Consider the following 15,371-nt stretch of genomic DNA (forward strand, 5'->3'; position numbering starts at 1 on the left):
AATGAGGACAGTTAAAAGATCTTGAAATCAACATCAAACATGCTAACATTCACTTCATAGAGGTCCCTTTCACAGAAGGTAAAAAGAAAAAAAGTGGGCAGAGAACATATTTGAAGACATAATAGCTGAAAACTTCCCTTCTCTGGGAAAGGAAACAGACATCTAGGTCAAAGCACAGAGAGCCCCAAAGAGGATCAACCTAAAGAGGACTAGGAAGACACACTGTAATTAAAATAGCAAAAGTCAAGATAAAACAGAGTATTAAAAGCAACAAGGGAAAAGAAACAAGTTACATATACAAGGAAACTCCCATAAGGCTTTCAGCTTCCTTTTTAAGAGAAACTCTACAGGGTGGAGGGGGCAGCACAGCACATTTAAAGTGACGAATGGACAAACCTGCAGCTAAGACGACGCACCAAGGTTTTCCTCCCCATTTGAAGGAGAGACCAAAAGTTTTACAGACGCACAAAAGCTGAAAGAATTCAACACCACAAAACCAGATTTATAAGAAATGTCAGAGACTTCTCAAAGTAGAAAAAGCCACTACCAGAAATATGAAAATTACAAAAGGAAAAATCTCACTGGCAAAGACAAGCATAAAGGTAGTAAATTAACCACTTATACAGCCAGTAAAGCTTAAAAGACAAAAGCAGAAAAATTATCTATATCCACAACCATTAGCTAAGGAATACACGAAATAAGATGTACAATATGATGTAAATGTGATGGATTGGAAGAGTAAAATTTCAGAGTTAAAATGTGTTCAAACTTATATAGATTGCTATATATAAACCTCTTAGTAACAACAAACCAAAAGTGTGTAATTGATACACACATGAAAGAGAGAAAGGAATTCAAATATAACACTAAAGATAGTCATCAAATCACAAAGGAAGAGAGCAAAGGAAAGAAATAAATTACAAAAATTATTCAGAAAAAGTTAACACAATGCCAATAAGAACATACCTATCAGTAATTATTTTAAACATAAATAGACTAAATGGTCCAATCAAAAGACAGAGCACCTGACTGAATACAAAAATAAGACTCATATATGTTCCGTCTACAAGAGAGTCACTTTAGACCTAACGTAACACACATGGACTGACAGTGAGGAGATGGAAAAAGGTATTCCTTGCAAACAAAAGCAGAAAAGTTGGAGGAGCAATACTTGTATCAGACAGAACGGATGGTAAAACAAACAGTAACAAAAGATAAAAAAGAACATTACATAATGATCAAGAGTTCAATCCAGAAACAGATATAATAGTGGGAAATATACATGCACCCAACATAGGAGCCTAAATATGCAAAGTACTACAATGTGAGAGACCTGGGTTCAATCCCTGGGTTGGGAAGATTCCCTGGAGGAGGAAATGGCAACCCACTCCAGTACTCTTGCCTTGAAAATCCCATGGACAGAGGAGCTTGGTGCAGGCTACTATCCATGGGGTCGCAAAGAGTCGGGCACAACTGAGTGACTTCACTTTCACATACAGCACTAACACACATAAAGAGAAATTTGACATCAACCCAATATTAGGAGCAAACTTTAACACCCTACTTATATCAATGGACAGAAAATCAATAAGGTAACACTGGCCTTAACACAATGGGCCAAATGAAGTTAATAAATATACAGAAAGGATTCTATCCAAAGTATCAGAATCACATTCTTTTCAAATGCACTAGGAACATTCTCCAGGATAGTTCACATGTTAGGTTATAAAACAAGTCACAATAAACTTAAGAAAGCTGGACTCATATCTAGCGTCTTTTCCGACCACAATGCTGTAAGACTAGACACCAACTACAAGGATAAAATGCAAAAAACCACAAACACGTGGAGACTAAATATGCTACTAAACAATGGGCCACTGAAGAAATGAAAGAGGAAATTAAAAAAACAGCTGAAGAAACAGGAAACCACTATAATTCAAAATTTATAGGAAGCAGCAAAAGAAGTTTTGAAGAGTGAAGTTTATAGTGATATGTCTTAGATAAGAAAACTGGTGATATCAAGGGAATATTTCATGCAAGGATGGCACAATAAAGGGCGGAAAGAGTAAGGACCTAATAGAAGCAGAAAAGAAGAAGAAGAGGTGGCGAGAATACAAAAGAACTGTACAAAAAAAGGTCTTATTGACTCAGATAACCACAGTGGTGTGGTTACTCATCTAGAGCCAGACATCCTGGAATGCGAAGTCAAGTGGGCCTTAGGAAGCATTACTACGAACAAAGCTAGTGGAGGTGATGGAATTCCAGTTGAGCTATTTCAAATCCTAAAAGATGATGCTGTGAAACTGCTGCACTCAATATGCCAGCAAATTTGGAAAACTCAGCAGTGGCCACAGGACTGGAAAAGGTTAGTTTTCATTCCAATCCCAAAGAAAGGCAATGCCAGAGAATGTATAAACTACCATACAGTTGCTCTCATTTCACATGCTAGCAAGGTAATGCTCAAAATCCTTCAAGCTAGGCTTCAGCAGAATGTGAACTGAGAACTTCCAGATGTTCAAGCTGGATTTAGAAAAGTTAGAGGACCCAGAGACCAAATTGCCAACATTCACTGGATCATAGAAAAAGCAAGAGAATTCCAGAAAAACATCCACTTCTACGTTACTGACTACTCTAAAGCTTTTGAGTCTGTGGATCACAATAAACTCTGGAAAATTCTTTAAGAAATAGGAATACCAGACCACCTTACTTGTCTCCTGAGAAACCTGTAAGTGGGTCAAGAAGCAACAGTTAGAACAGGACATGGTTCCAAACTGGGAAAGGACTATCACAAAGATATGTATTTCATCCTGTTCATTTATCGTATATGCAGAGTTCAGTTCAGTTCAGTCACTCAGTCGTGTCTGACTCTTCGCGACCCCATGGCTTCCCTGTCCATCACCAACTCCCAGAGCTTGCTCAAACTCATGTCCATCGAGTCAGTGATGCCATCCAACCATCTCATCTTCTGTCGTCCCCTTCTCCTGCCTTCAATCTTTCCCAGCATCAGGGTCTTTTCCAGTGAGTCAGTTCATCGCATCAGGTGACCAAAGTATTGGAGCTTCAGCTTCAGCATCAGTCCTTCCAATGAATATTCAGGACTGATTTCCTTTAGGATGAACTGGTTGGATCTCCCTGCAGTCCAAGGGACTCTCAAGAGCCTTCTCCAACACCACAGTTCAAAAGTATCAATTTTTCAGTGCTCATACACGCAGAGTACATCATGCAAAATACAAGGCTAGACGATTCACAAGATAAAATCAAGACTGCCAGAAGAAATATCAACAACCTCAGATATGCAGATAATACCACTCTAATGGCAGAAAGTGAAGAGGAACAAAGGAGCCTCTTGAAGAAAGTGAAAAGAGGAGAGTGAAAAACCTGGCTTGAAACTTAACATTCAAAAAACTAAGATCGTGGCATCCAGAACCATGACTTTGTGGCAAACAGATGGGGGAAAAAGTGGAAGCAGTAACAGATTTTATTTTCTTGGACTCCAAAATCACTGCAGATGGTGACTGCTATGACAAACCTAGACAGCTTATTAGAAAGCTAAGACATCTCTTTGCTAACAAAGGTCCCTACAGTCAAAGCTATGGTTTTTCCAGTAGTCAGGTACATATGTGAGTTGGACCATAAAGAAGGCTGGGCACCGCAGAATTGATGCTTTCAAACTGTGTTGCTGGAGAAGGCTCTTGAGAGTCCCCTGGACTGCGAGGAGATCAAACCAGTCAACCCTAAAGGAAATCAACCCTGAATATTCATTGGAAGGATGGATGCTAAAGCTAAAGCTCTAATACTTCAGCCACCTGATGCAGAGCTGACTCACTGAAAAAGACCTGGATGCTGGGAAAAACTGAAGACAGAAGGAAAAGGGGGTGGCAGAGGATGAGACGGTTAATAGCACCACTGACTCAACGGACATGAATTTGAGCATACTCCAGGAGATAGTGGAGGACAGAGGAGCCTGGTGGGCTGCAGTCAATGGGGTCATAAAGAGTTGGACACAACTTAGTAACTGAACAATAACAAACAACAGAAAATAAAAGAGTATCTGCAAAACAGACATTTTTGTATAGAAAAAAAATTAAATGCTTTAAAAACTTATTTTTTAAAGAAATGAAATAACCTTTTCTAAAATTCTTCTGAAGTACAAAAAGTCACTATTAACAATCATTTTGTTAATATGGATGAGGTATATTAACAATGTAAGAAATAACCATTCAAAACTAGGGCCCAAAGGAAATACAAATAATGTTTTATGTATTTATCTCTTCCACACTAAATTATTCTAGCTTTTATATCAATTAAAGAAAATTTTGTATTCCCTTAATATACAATCTCCTATGACTCATCCATTTGTTATTTGACCCATAACTAGTATTTAATTCTTTGAATAGTCTACTCTAAAAACATAAAAAAATACTGCTTGGGAATAACCTAAAAGAAACTGTTCCTTTATCTATAAACAGGTACAAGAGAAGACACTCTTGCATTTCAATTATTTTATATTTAGATTCAAAGATGACACCGCAGGGAAAACAAAGGCCCCACAGTGCTCCTACTTGGCGCTTTAGACACCAGTGATTAGCGAACTCCCAATTAGGTGAGATTTCAGAATGCCAACAGAAGTTATCAAAATTGAATTCATTGTCAACGAAATGAAAATATACCACAGATCACGTTTCAGCTGGTGCTGGAGACACAGAATAGCCTAATAAAAAGAAACTAACTCTTCTATTGCTGTCTCGCATACAGGGTTATCGTTACCATCTTTCTAAATTCCATATATATGCGTTAGTATATTATATTGGTGTTTTTCTTTCTGGCTAACTTTAGTCTGTATAATAGGCTCCAGTTTCATCCACCTCATTAGAACTGATTCAAATGTATTCTTTTTAATGGCTGAGTAATACTCCTTATGGCAGAAAGTGAAGAGGAACTAAAAAGCCTCTTGATGAAGGTGAAAGAGGAGAGTGAAAAAGTTGGCTTAAAACTCAATATTCAGAAAACAAAGATCATGGCATCTGGTCCCATCACTTCATGGGAAATAGATGGGGAAACAGTGGAAACAGTGTCAGACTTTATTTTGGGGGGCTCCAAAATCACTGCAGATGATGACTGCAGCCACGAAATTAAAAGACGCTTATTCCTTGGAAGGAAAGTTATGACCAACCTAGATAGCATATTCAAAAGCAGAGACATTACTTTGCCAACAAAGGTCCGTCTAGTCAAGGCTATGGTTTTTCCAGTGGTCATGTATGGATGTGAGAGTTGGACTGTGAAGAAAGCTGAGTGCCGAAGAATTGATGCTTTTGAACTGTGGTGTTGGAGAAGACTCTTGAGAGTCCCTTGGATTGCAAGGAGATCCAATCAGTCCATTCTGAAGGAGATCAGCCCTGGGTGTTCTTTGGAAGGAATGATGCTAAAGCTGAAACTCCAGTACTTTGGCCACTTCATGTGAAGATTTGACTCATTGGAAAAGACTCTGATGCTGGGAGGGATTGGGGGCAGGAGGAGAAGGGGACGACAGAGGATGAGATGGCTGGATGGCATCACTGAGTCAATGGACATGAGTCTGAGTGAACTCCGGGAGTTGGTGATGGACAGGGAGGCCTGGTGTGCTGCGATTCATGGGGTCGCAAAGAGTCGGACACAACTGAGCGACTGAACTGAACTGAACTGAACACTCCATTGTGTATATGTTCCACAGCTTTCTTATCCATTCATCTGCCGATGGACATCTAGGTTGCTTCCATGTCCTGGCTACTATAAACAGTGCTGCGATGAACATTGGGGCACACATGTCTCTTTCAATTCTGGTTTCCTTGGTGCATATGCCCAGCAGTGGGATTGCTGGGTTATAAGGCAGTTCTATTTCCAGTTTTTTAAGGAATCTCCACACTGTTCTCCATAGTGGCTGTACTAGTTTGCATTCCCATCAACAGTGTAAGAGGGTTCCCTTTTCTCCACACCCTCTCCAGTATTTATTGCTTGTAGACTTTTAGATGGCAGCCATTCTGACTGGCGTGAAATGGTACCTCATTGTGGTTTTGATTTGCATTTCTCTGATAATGAGTGATGTTGTATAGAACAGTCTTTTGGACTCTGTGGGAGAGGGAGAGGGAGAGGGTGGGATGATTTGGGAGAATGGCATTGAAACATGTATAATATCATATATGAAACGAATCGCCAGTCCAGGTTCGAAGCATGATACTGGTTTCTTGGGGCTGGTGCACTGGGATGACCCAGAGGGATGGTACGGGGAGGGAGGTGGGAGGGGCATTCAGGATGGGGAGCACGTGTATACCTGTGGCAGATTCATGTTGATGTATGGCAAAACCAATACAATGTTGTAAAGTAATTAGCCTTCAATTAAAATAAATTTATATTAAAAAAAAAAGAAACTAACTCTTCTAGAGCCAAAACAGTGTGCATAGATAACTTTTAGAAGGCATTAACTGCTTATGAAAAGCCTGACCCGTAGTGGTTATAAACTATGGCCACATACCCCCTCAAAGGACTTTTTTCTTTTAAAACATACACTGTGGGAATGCAGTCAATAATAAACTGTCTTTGTATCACGATAGATGGCAGTTAGACTTCTTGCGATGATCGTTTTGACACATAGAGAAATACCGGATCACCGTGTTGTGCACCAGAAACACACAGAGTGCTGCAGGTCAACTACACTTCAAAACCAACTCACTCACAGAAAAAGATGTTGAATCTGAGGTTATATGGGCGGGGTGGGCGGGAACTGGATGATTCAATCCCCCCTTCAAAAGGTACCAATTTCAAGTTATAACATATGTAAGTACTAGAGATGTAAGTACAACATGGAAAGTACACCGTCAAGGCTGTATATTGTCACCCTGCTTATTTAACTCCCGTGCAGAGTACATCATGAGAAACGCTGGGCTGGAAGACGCACAAGCTGGAATCAAGATTGCTGGGAGAAATATCAATAACCTCAGATATACAGATGGCACCACCCTTATGGCAGAAAGTGAAGAGGAACTAAAAAGCCTCTTGATGAAGGTGAAAGAGGAGAGTGAAAAAGTTGGCTTAAAGCTCAACATTCAGAAAACTAAGATCATGGCATCCAGTCCCATCACTTCATGGCAGATAGATGGGTAAACAGTGGCTGACTTTATTTGGGGGGGCTCCAAAATCACTGCAGATGGTGATTGCAGCCATGAAATTAGAAGACGCTTACTCCTTGGAAGGAAAGTTATGACCAACCTAGACAGCTTATTAAAAAGCAGAGACATTACTTTGCCAACAAAGGTCCATCTAGTCAAGGATATGGTTTTTCCAGTGGTCATGCATGGATGTGAGAGTTGGTCTCTAAAGAAAGCTGAGTGCCGAAGAATTGATGCTTTTGAACTGTGGTGTTGGAGAAGACTCTTGAGAGTCCCTTGGACTGCAAGGAGATCCAACCAGTCCATCCTAAGGGAGATCAGTCCTTGCTGTTCACTGGAAGGACTGATGTTGAAGCTGAAACTCCAATACTTTGGCCACCTGATGCAAAGAGCTGACTCATTTGAAAACTCCCTGATGCTGGGAAAGATTGAGGACAAGAGGAGAAGGGGATGACAGAGGATGAGATGGTTGGATGGCATCACCAACTCAATGGACATGAGTTTGGGTAAATTCCGGGAGTTGGTGATGGACAGGGAGGCCTGGCATGCTGTGTGCAGTTCATGGGGTTGCAAAGAGTTGGACACAACTGAGCGACTGAACCGAACTGTATATTATATATGAAAACTGTTAAGAGTAAATCCTAAGAGCTCTCATCACAAGGGAAAATCTTTAAAGTTTTTTTTATTTTGTACCTATATAAGATAATGGATGTTTGCTATACTTATTAAATCATTTCATGATATATGTAAGTGTGCTGTACCATGCTTACATATATGCATATATATGTATATGTAAGTGTACAAACCATTATGCTGTACACCTTAAACTTACATAAAGCTGTATGTCATTTATATCTCAATGAAACTGAAAGGGAAGGAAAAAACAAGTTTTGAGCAAGCATGGAAAAGAAAATAAAAAGAAAAATCAGGTGTTTTCATTGGCTCTCAACTGCTATTAAATTAAGAGAAATTCTTGCCATTACAAATAAGAAATCTGGCCAAACTATATTTTAACATACATTATCTCCATTTATTATACTTCATAAAATCATCTCATTTAAATTCCTTATTTTACAAAGAATATGAAACTGGAACAGGTCTTGAAAGAGCGCTTGTAAGTCTTCCATTGACAGAGCAGCCCAGAGGTCAAGTATGCCATGCACAAAATCGAGGCAAAGGAATGTCTACAATGGATTGAAGAAGCCGAGCAGCACACCGCACGTGGAGTAGAAAGCCCAGCTCTGGCAGCGCTGTGAAAGGCCACCCCAGCCCCATGACCGCAACCACCACAATCTCATTTCCCAGCATGAGGTTCACTTTCAAAAAGCTTCAGAGTGCTGGGTTTGTTTGGGATTTTTTTTTTTATAGATTAATATAGTAACTATACAAAAAGTGAACTGAAGGAAGTGGGGTATGAGTTATTTGTAAAAACAATTTCTGGGTTAGCTGAGGTTGGAAATGGAAAAGAAGAAAGATGGAGCAGACACTAAGACAGTTTCTAAGAAAGTGACTAAAAAAGTCATGCAAGCGCTGACAAAGAACTGACCTAAGTGTTAAATGCAATCACGTGAGAAAGCACTCAGAATCACTCATTCACAATTGGTACTTAATAAATTTTCTTTTTAAAACACTGCTTGAGATAAATTTGCATACTATACAGTTCAGCCTTGTAAAGTATACCATTCAGTGGTTTTCAGTATATTCAGTGTTGTGAATATATGTGTGTATACACACAATCTAATTTTAGAACATTTTCATCACCTCCAAAAAAGAAATTCTATAACCGTCTGAGGGACAGGGAAGCCTGGCATGCTGCAGTCCATGCGGTCGCGAGGAGCCAGACACAACTTGGTGACTGAACAATACCCATTTGCAGTCACCCTCCAGCCCACCCCTAGACAGTTCACGAAAATGGAATCATGCAATATGTGGTACTAACAAATGTTTCTTTGAATATGAATCGGAACTTCTGGAAGTTCTGCTAGTTCTGAAAAGAGGATGAGTTTATGGTGTATTACTGTGAGACAATGACACCAACCAACCAGAGCAGGGCAACAGTCACCTGAGGATGCCACTGAACGGCTGGTAAAGCACTCTTCCAACTCCAAGACCAGAGTCCATGCAGGCAGGGAAGAGACTGAAACACGCAGAAGGCTGAAATCCCCAAGGGAAAAAAGCCTGCACAGCAAAAGCACAAAGAGCAGAGAACTGACTGCACTGAAGACGACTTTCACTTATGAGCGGAATGAAGAAATGGAGGAGGGAGACTAGTCTCAGAGGCAGGAGAATCAGGACATAATTAAGAAGGCTGAGGAAGAGGGGCCACCAGCAACAAAGAAGGCTTCCAGGTCCAAGGAGGAGGAAAATGGAATTAGTAACTTCAGAAAGCAGAGTTTCAGTAGTCATGCGTATGTATGTCTAAAAGGAAGTAAAAGCTTAAAATTCAGGAAAATATGGACAGGAAGAATATAGAATAAGTTTCACAGTTTTGAGAAGGATTAAAGGCAAACACAAGCCAAATATTGGAGAAGGAAATGGCAACCCACTCCAGTGTTCTTGCCTGGAGAATCCCAGGGACGGCGGGCCCTGGTGGGCTGCCGTCTATGGGTTTGCACAGAGTTGGACACGACTGAAGCAACTTAGCAGCAGCAGTAGCAGCAAGCCAAATATTTCAAGAATTCAGTTTTCCTAAATATAAGGTACAGTTATTTCTATGCAATCCTTGTATATATTCTAAGTTACGAGATAGTAAAGGAAAAAAAATGTTATTTTAATGTGAAACACATCAAAAAGTATCATTTTAAAACATAGGTGTTATTCACAAGGTTTCTATACCATGTTGGAACATGTGGAATCTAGGAAAATGGTACAGATGAACTAATTTCCAGGGTGGGAATAGAGATGCAGACATAGAGAAGGGACATGTGGACACGGTGGGGGAAGGAGAGCATGGGACTGACATGTATACACTACCACGTATAAAACACACAGCTAGTGGGAAGCTGGTGCATAGCACAGGGAGCTCAGCTTGGTGCTCTGTGATGACCTAGAGGGGTGGGAGAAATGTCCAAGAGCGAGGGGATATATGTATACATAGAGCTGATTCACTTCCCTGTACACCAGAAACTAACACAACATTATAAACATTATACACCAATAAAAAGTAAAAATATATATTAATATATATCTAATGTATTAGATAATATAATAATATAGCAAGGAGATCAAACCAGTCAATCCTAAAGGAAATCAGTACTGAATATTCTTTGGAAGGACTAATACTAAAGCTGAAACTCCAATACTTTGGCCACCTGATGCAAAGAACTGACTCACTGGTAAAGACCCTGATGCTGGGAAAGATTGAAGGCAGGAGGAGAAGGGGACGACAGAGGAGGAGATGGTTGGATGGCATCACCAACTTGATGGACATGAGTTTGAGTAAGCTCCAGGAGTTGGTGATGGACAGGGAAGCCTGGCATACTACAGGCCATGGGGTCGAAAAGAGTAGGACACAACTGAGCAACTGAACTGAACTGAATTACATATCTAAAACACGGTAAAACTTCATATAAAATAAAAACATTTATTTTTTCCCCCTACCCTATGTAATCATTTTTTAAGGCAATGAAAACAGCCATGGGAATTCTATAGGAGGAAACAGTCATCCTTCAGTATTTGTGGGGTATTGGTTCCATGATATCCCTTACCCTCACATCCAAGGGTACCAAAATCTGAGGATGTTCTCAAGTCTCCTATACGAAGTGGGGCACTATTTGCATATAACCTATGCACATCTTCCCTGTATGTATACTTGAAATCACCTCTAGATTACTTATATACTCTAATACAATGTAAACAGCTATTAAACCAATTAGGTAGTATCTAAATAGCTGCCTATGTGGAGCAAATTCAAGCTTTGCTTTTTGGAACTTCCTGGAATTTCTTCCTCTAATATTTTCAATTCACAGTTACTCAAATTAGAAGATATGGAACCTGTGGATATAGAGGGCCAACTGTATAGCTAATTGGGATTTTTACTAAAACCAAAATTCAATCTGTATTTCAGCCTGAATCTGTTACCAGCTCATATACTCTTAGGTAAAATAATTTAGCATTTTCAAATTTTAAATACAAATAAAACGTATGCACTACACACAGAATGGTTACTTCTATTTATTAACTGAGCTAGAATGCCATATTCAAAAAAAGAAATCAGAATATACAGAAAGATAACAAGTTTTTAAAATGAGGTTGATTCTTCAATCAATAAAAGAAGGTTTCAGTTAATAAAATTTTAAAATACTCCTTTTTTACAGCAAGTTTAAAATGTGATGCAATTTTCTAAAATTTATCTATACATAACCTTTTTTTTTGGCCTCACCATTTAGCATACAGGATCTTCCTCAACCAGGGATTGAACCCAGGCCCCTGCACTAGGAGCACAGTCTTAACCACTGGACCACCAGGGCAGCCCATTCTATATATAACTAATTGTGAAAAGTAATCTTCAGAGAGCAAACTTGCATAAGAACAACAATAAAATGACTTGAGATTACACTAAATTAACAAGATGGGGAAATGAGAACCGAATATCAGGTTCACTAAAAAAATTTACAGACATAAAACTTCACTTACCTTTTTAAACATAACTAGTGAGATGACTGCTGATGCTGTGAAAAGTGCTGCTATGATAATCATCATGATTCCAACAGGAATACTTTTGTTGAGACCAGTAAGGGATGAAATCCAACCACTATGAAATTTTAAAAAAGTATAATCAGGCAAATAAGTTAACACACAATTTTAAAAACAATCACATAATAACTAACACATACTCAGCTTTTATGAGCCAAGCAACATTTTAGTTCTCTGTATGCATTAACTCATTTAACTCTCACAACAACTCCCTATGATATATGTTATATTTAATCCCTATTTCACAGATGAGAAACTGAGTCACCAAGATTATTCAGTAACTTGCCCAAGGCCACACAGCTAATAAAAACAGCATAGTCTGAATTCAAACCTAAGCACCAAAATCCAGAGCCTTAAATATGAACACAAGATTTTACATTTTTTAAACCTGTGAGTTCATTATTTTTTTAATTTTATTTTAAATTCTGTTTAATTATGTAAGAAAATATTTGAGAACCACATATTCAACAAAGAGCTAGTATTCAAAATATATAAAGTGAAGTTGTGTCTGACTCTTTGCGACCACATGGACTGTAGCCCACCAAGCTCTTCCATCCATGGGATTTTCCAGGCAAGAATACTGGAGTGGATTGCCATTCCCTTCTCCAGAGGATCTTCAAGAACCTTCAAATCTCAACCTTAAAAGTAAATCTTTAAAATTAAAATAATTTCAATTAGAAAGTAGACAAAGACATGAAGAGACAGTTCACCAAGAGAATATAAAGATGGCAAACAAGCACAAAAAAAGATAAAACCTAAGACATTAGAGAAATGAATATTAAAGCCGCAGTGTGACATCACTACACAGCTATCAGATTGGCTCGGAAAACAAAAAACATGAGTGACAGCACCGGCGCCTGGTGCAGACGTGGAGCTGAAGCCTCGTATGTTGTTGCTGGAACTGTAAAACGGGGCAGCTATTCTGGTGAGCACTGTCTGGAAAATAGTTTTTTAAAAACAGCAAACACGGAACTCCCTGGAGGTCCAGTGGTTAGGACTCTGCACTCTCACTGGTTCAATCCCTTGTTAGGGAACAGCCCCAGTAGGGGGCGGGGGGTGGGGGGGGATCATTTTTAAATAAATAAATAAAAATTAAAAACATGCAGCTTCCATATGAACCAGCAACATCACTCTTCTTCTTGGGTACTTATCACAGAGAAATGAAAATTTATGTTCACACAAAAACTTGTTCATGAATGTTTATAGCAGAATAGCCCCAAACTGGGAACAATCCAAGGCCCTTCAACTGGTGATGGTTAAACACACTGTGGTCTACCCACACCATACACTGTTCAGCAATGAAAAGGGGTAACTACTCACAGACGCAACAACCTGGATGCATCTCCAGAGTATTATGCCTAGTGAAAGAAGCTAAAGGCTGCATACTGTATGACTCCACTTATATAACATACGCGAGGGGACAAGCAGGTCAGTGACGCCAGGGCTAAGGAGGGACGTGAGTGTGGCAATAAACAGCAGAATAAAGGACCTTTTGGTGATGAAAACATCCTCTGTCTTTACTGTATCAATGTCAAGATCTTGATTTTGATACTACACCCTAGTTTTACAATATGTTACCACTGGGGAAAATAAAGGAATAAAGGATAACTTGGGGATCTCTCATTTCTTACTGAGTCTGTGACTCAACAATTATCTCAGAATAAACAGCTTAATTTTTTAGTCTGCAGAATTACATGAGATCTATCTTATAACAGGTCACCTTGTATGCACCCTCACTAGCGGATTCCTGTGCTATTTAGTCTCCTCACAAGCTTCTATGCTCAGTTTTAACACTTTTTTCTGTCTGTACTAAAAAGCAAAAGAAATTATTTTGGATTCATTATAAATAAAAAAGCACTGTTAACATAAACAGTGTATTTTTTTAATTAAACATTTAAAACATCTTTCTATCAAATGCTAAAGATTAAAATTTTTAAATGATAATGAATGCTACTTTTTCTGATTTAAAATACCCTAATAAATTACATGCATGTATATGTGCTCGTTAGATCTTCAAAGGTATCGACAGTTGTGACTTTCAGCGTCTACTCTAATTCAGCATTACATACTACATTCAAGGCTTCAAATACACTCTAGTTACATGATCAGTTTAGTTCACATACACAGTGCAGCAAAGTTGCTTTGTATATGCTGTTGGCTTACAAAAATTCAACTGCATGCAACAGTTAGAGAGAGGGATGATTTTATAAGTATGTATTCTTCTCTGCACCACCACTCAAAGAACGTTTGCTCCAGAGTATCTGAAGAGAGACATAAAATCTATTACCTTCTAACTGGGGTCTAAAGAGCCTCAGTTCCTGAGGGTGCCCCACTGAGTGAGCATTTTGCCATACTAAGAATGACTCTATTGTTTAAAGATAGATCCTTAACAAGCATGCAGTGACTCTACTTTTCAGACATGTGCGTGTATGTTTGCAGTTATGTGTCTAGGAAGACACATGTTTACATACTGAAAATACCACTTTACACATAACAAGTACTCTTTTCTTAAATTCCTTCAAAGGTTAGTCCTTAGGAAATTTTTTAATTGCCTTTTTCAATATTTGTTTACTTTTGTTAATCTGGTTTTTCTATGTCAAGTATTTTTTAGGAATTCAAAAATTATATTAAGATATTAGAAGAAGAGATTATAGCTAATTAAAGTAAATGACTTACCAGTTACCCCAGTTATGAAATCCTGCAGCCTGGAGTACGTGCACAGCAAACTGACAGATATAGACGAAAAAGAACACGAAGAACCGGAAGGAGCTGTCACTCCTGGTTTTAAAAAGAAAGGGGAAAGAGCGGGAATAGGGAGACAAAGAGAAAACGTCAGCATTTTTCTCAGTATGTTTACATTCACATGTAGACTGACATACAAAATTAAAAAACATTTTTAAAAATATCAGTGGCAACTACTTGAACTGTCTGCACAAACGCTAGACGATGTTACTGTTATTCTCACAAATTTCCAAGTGCACCACAAAACACCTCGGCAAAGGAAAATTATTTTGTTTTCCTTTTATTTTTTATTAAATAGCTTCACTGAATTATAATTAACATAATAAACTGCAAATATTTAGAATATACAATTCTGTAAGGTTTGACTTAAGTATATAACCATGAACCTTTTATAATCAAAATAGTGAACATAGTCCAAAATTTTGTGTACCTGGTTAATTCCTGCCTCCCCACCCACTGCTTTCTGTCACAATAGTTACCTATTTTAAGGGTTTTATTTAATCGGATCATATAGTATATCTATTTTTCCTTGTCTGCCTGCTTTCATTCAGCACAGTTATTTTCCAATTCACTCATGATGTTGCCATGTAACAAGAGTCCATTCCTCTTCTGAGGAATACTGCTGAGCAGTATTCCATCGCACAGTATGCTACAGGTAACCTATCCATTCATCTGTTGATGGACAGTTAGGTTGTTTATGGTTTCTCCTTCTACAAATAAAGCTGCCATGGACATTAATGTCCACATATGAACATTTATTTTTCTCCTGGTAAATAATTACCTAGAAGTGGA

The 15,371-nt window shown here is 38.6% G+C and overlaps 1 protein-coding gene across 7 annotated transcripts in view; it reads right to left on the bottom strand.

The window, feature by feature from the left end:
• The window catches only part of SCAMP1 (secretory carrier membrane protein 1), a 151,834-nt gene that overhangs the window by 41,483 nt on the left and 94,980 nt on the right, over nucleotides 1–15,371 (bottom strand). For all 7 annotated transcript variants that reach the window (XM_086323135.1, XM_086323133.1, XM_086323131.1 and 4 more), the window contains 2 exons: nucleotides 14,514–14,615; nucleotides 11,778–11,895 (listed from right to left, as the gene is read on the bottom strand). In XM_086323135.1, the coding sequence (XP_086179261.1) occupies nucleotides 11,778–11,895; nucleotides 14,514–14,615 (220 nt within the window). The remainder of the gene's footprint in view (nucleotides 1–11,777; nucleotides 11,896–14,513; nucleotides 14,616–15,371) is intronic.

This window comes from Bos grunniens, chromosome 10 (assembly GCF_055505025.1).
Source record: "Bos grunniens cultivar Pamir isolate PY7600 chromosome 10, Bosgru_T2T1.0, whole genome shotgun sequence".
NCBI lineage: Eukaryota > Metazoa > Chordata > Mammalia > Artiodactyla > Bovidae > Bos > Bos grunniens.